We start from the raw sequence: 944 nt of genomic DNA on the forward strand, positions 1-944 counted from the left end.
ATTCAAAACGAAAAATGTTACGTAGCCCCCGGGATTTTCACATTTTGGTCGCTCGGAGATGCATTTAGTAGAGTCGACGTCCGGCTGGGCCGAGCTTCGACGGCGAGGAGATGAAAACTGCGCGGGTGATGACGGGGAGGCGTGCCAAAGAGGCGCTGAGGGCGCGGCGAGCGGGCACGAGCCGCAACAATGACTGCTGTCGATGCTGAGCAAGCACAAGCTGCGGCGATGCCTAGCAAGATGAAGCGCAGGCGCGGCAGTGAGCTGCTCAACTGCTGGGCCGCAACGTCTCACGCGCGCATCCATCCTCGGCGCAATTCCCGCCGCAGCGGCGTCCCATTTGGGTGACGAGCATGAAAAAGGAGAGGGGAGGCGCGGTTCAGTACGCTGTGCATGTCATGTTTGAGCTGGAGAGGAGCCTGCGCTACACGCATCTCCACCTCCGCCACTCCCGCGCACAACGGCGGCTCCGCCTGTGCTGTGCGCTTGCGATCACGTCGGCTCCGCCTGCGTGATGCGCGACCTCCCTCCCCGCCACTCCCCCGGCTGCGGTGTGATCACCTACGCCTCCGAGATGCCTGCGGCGGTGTGATCACCTGTGCCGACACCTCCACCCCCTCCCCCCCGCCAGCGACGGCTCCGCCTATGCTGGTTGACGTCGGCTCCGCCTGTGTCACGCCCCATCCGACCCACCACGAAGTGGAAGCGTGCTCACTTGCAGTGCGAGACGATGTGCGCGACCTCTCGAGACCGTCATAGTCGTTGTGCGAGATCCTGGAGCGAGAGAGTCAGCGGATGACGAGGAGAGCAGCACTTGGTGACAAGCAGCACGCATACACCCGGCCGACGACGAGCAGCAGCACGGCCGCCGATGATGACGAGACGCATACACCCCCCCTCGCGCCGATGACGACGAGCCGCCTCCCCCCCATTGGCCGATGGTG

General features: G+C 64.3%; 1 protein-coding gene across 1 annotated transcript in view; it reads right to left on the reverse strand.

Moving 5' to 3' along the window:
* Positions 1–346: 346 nt before the first annotated feature.
* Positions 347–944, reverse strand: part of FA09DRAFT_237111 (hypothetical protein) — a 2,521-nt gene continuing 1,923 nt past the window's right edge. Inside the window, exon 2 of the mRNA XM_025739624.1 lies at positions 347–774. Within this exon, the coding sequence (XP_025599243.1) occupies positions 558–774 (217 nt within the window). The 3' untranslated portion in view covers positions 347–557. The remainder of the gene's footprint in view (positions 775–944) is intronic.

This window comes from Tilletiopsis washingtonensis, assembly GCF_003144115.1.
Source record: "Tilletiopsis washingtonensis strain MCA 4186 unplaced genomic scaffold FA09scaffold_7, whole genome shotgun sequence".
In the NCBI taxonomy this organism is placed as follows: Eukaryota; Fungi; Basidiomycota; class Exobasidiomycetes; order Entylomatales; genus Tilletiopsis; species Tilletiopsis washingtonensis.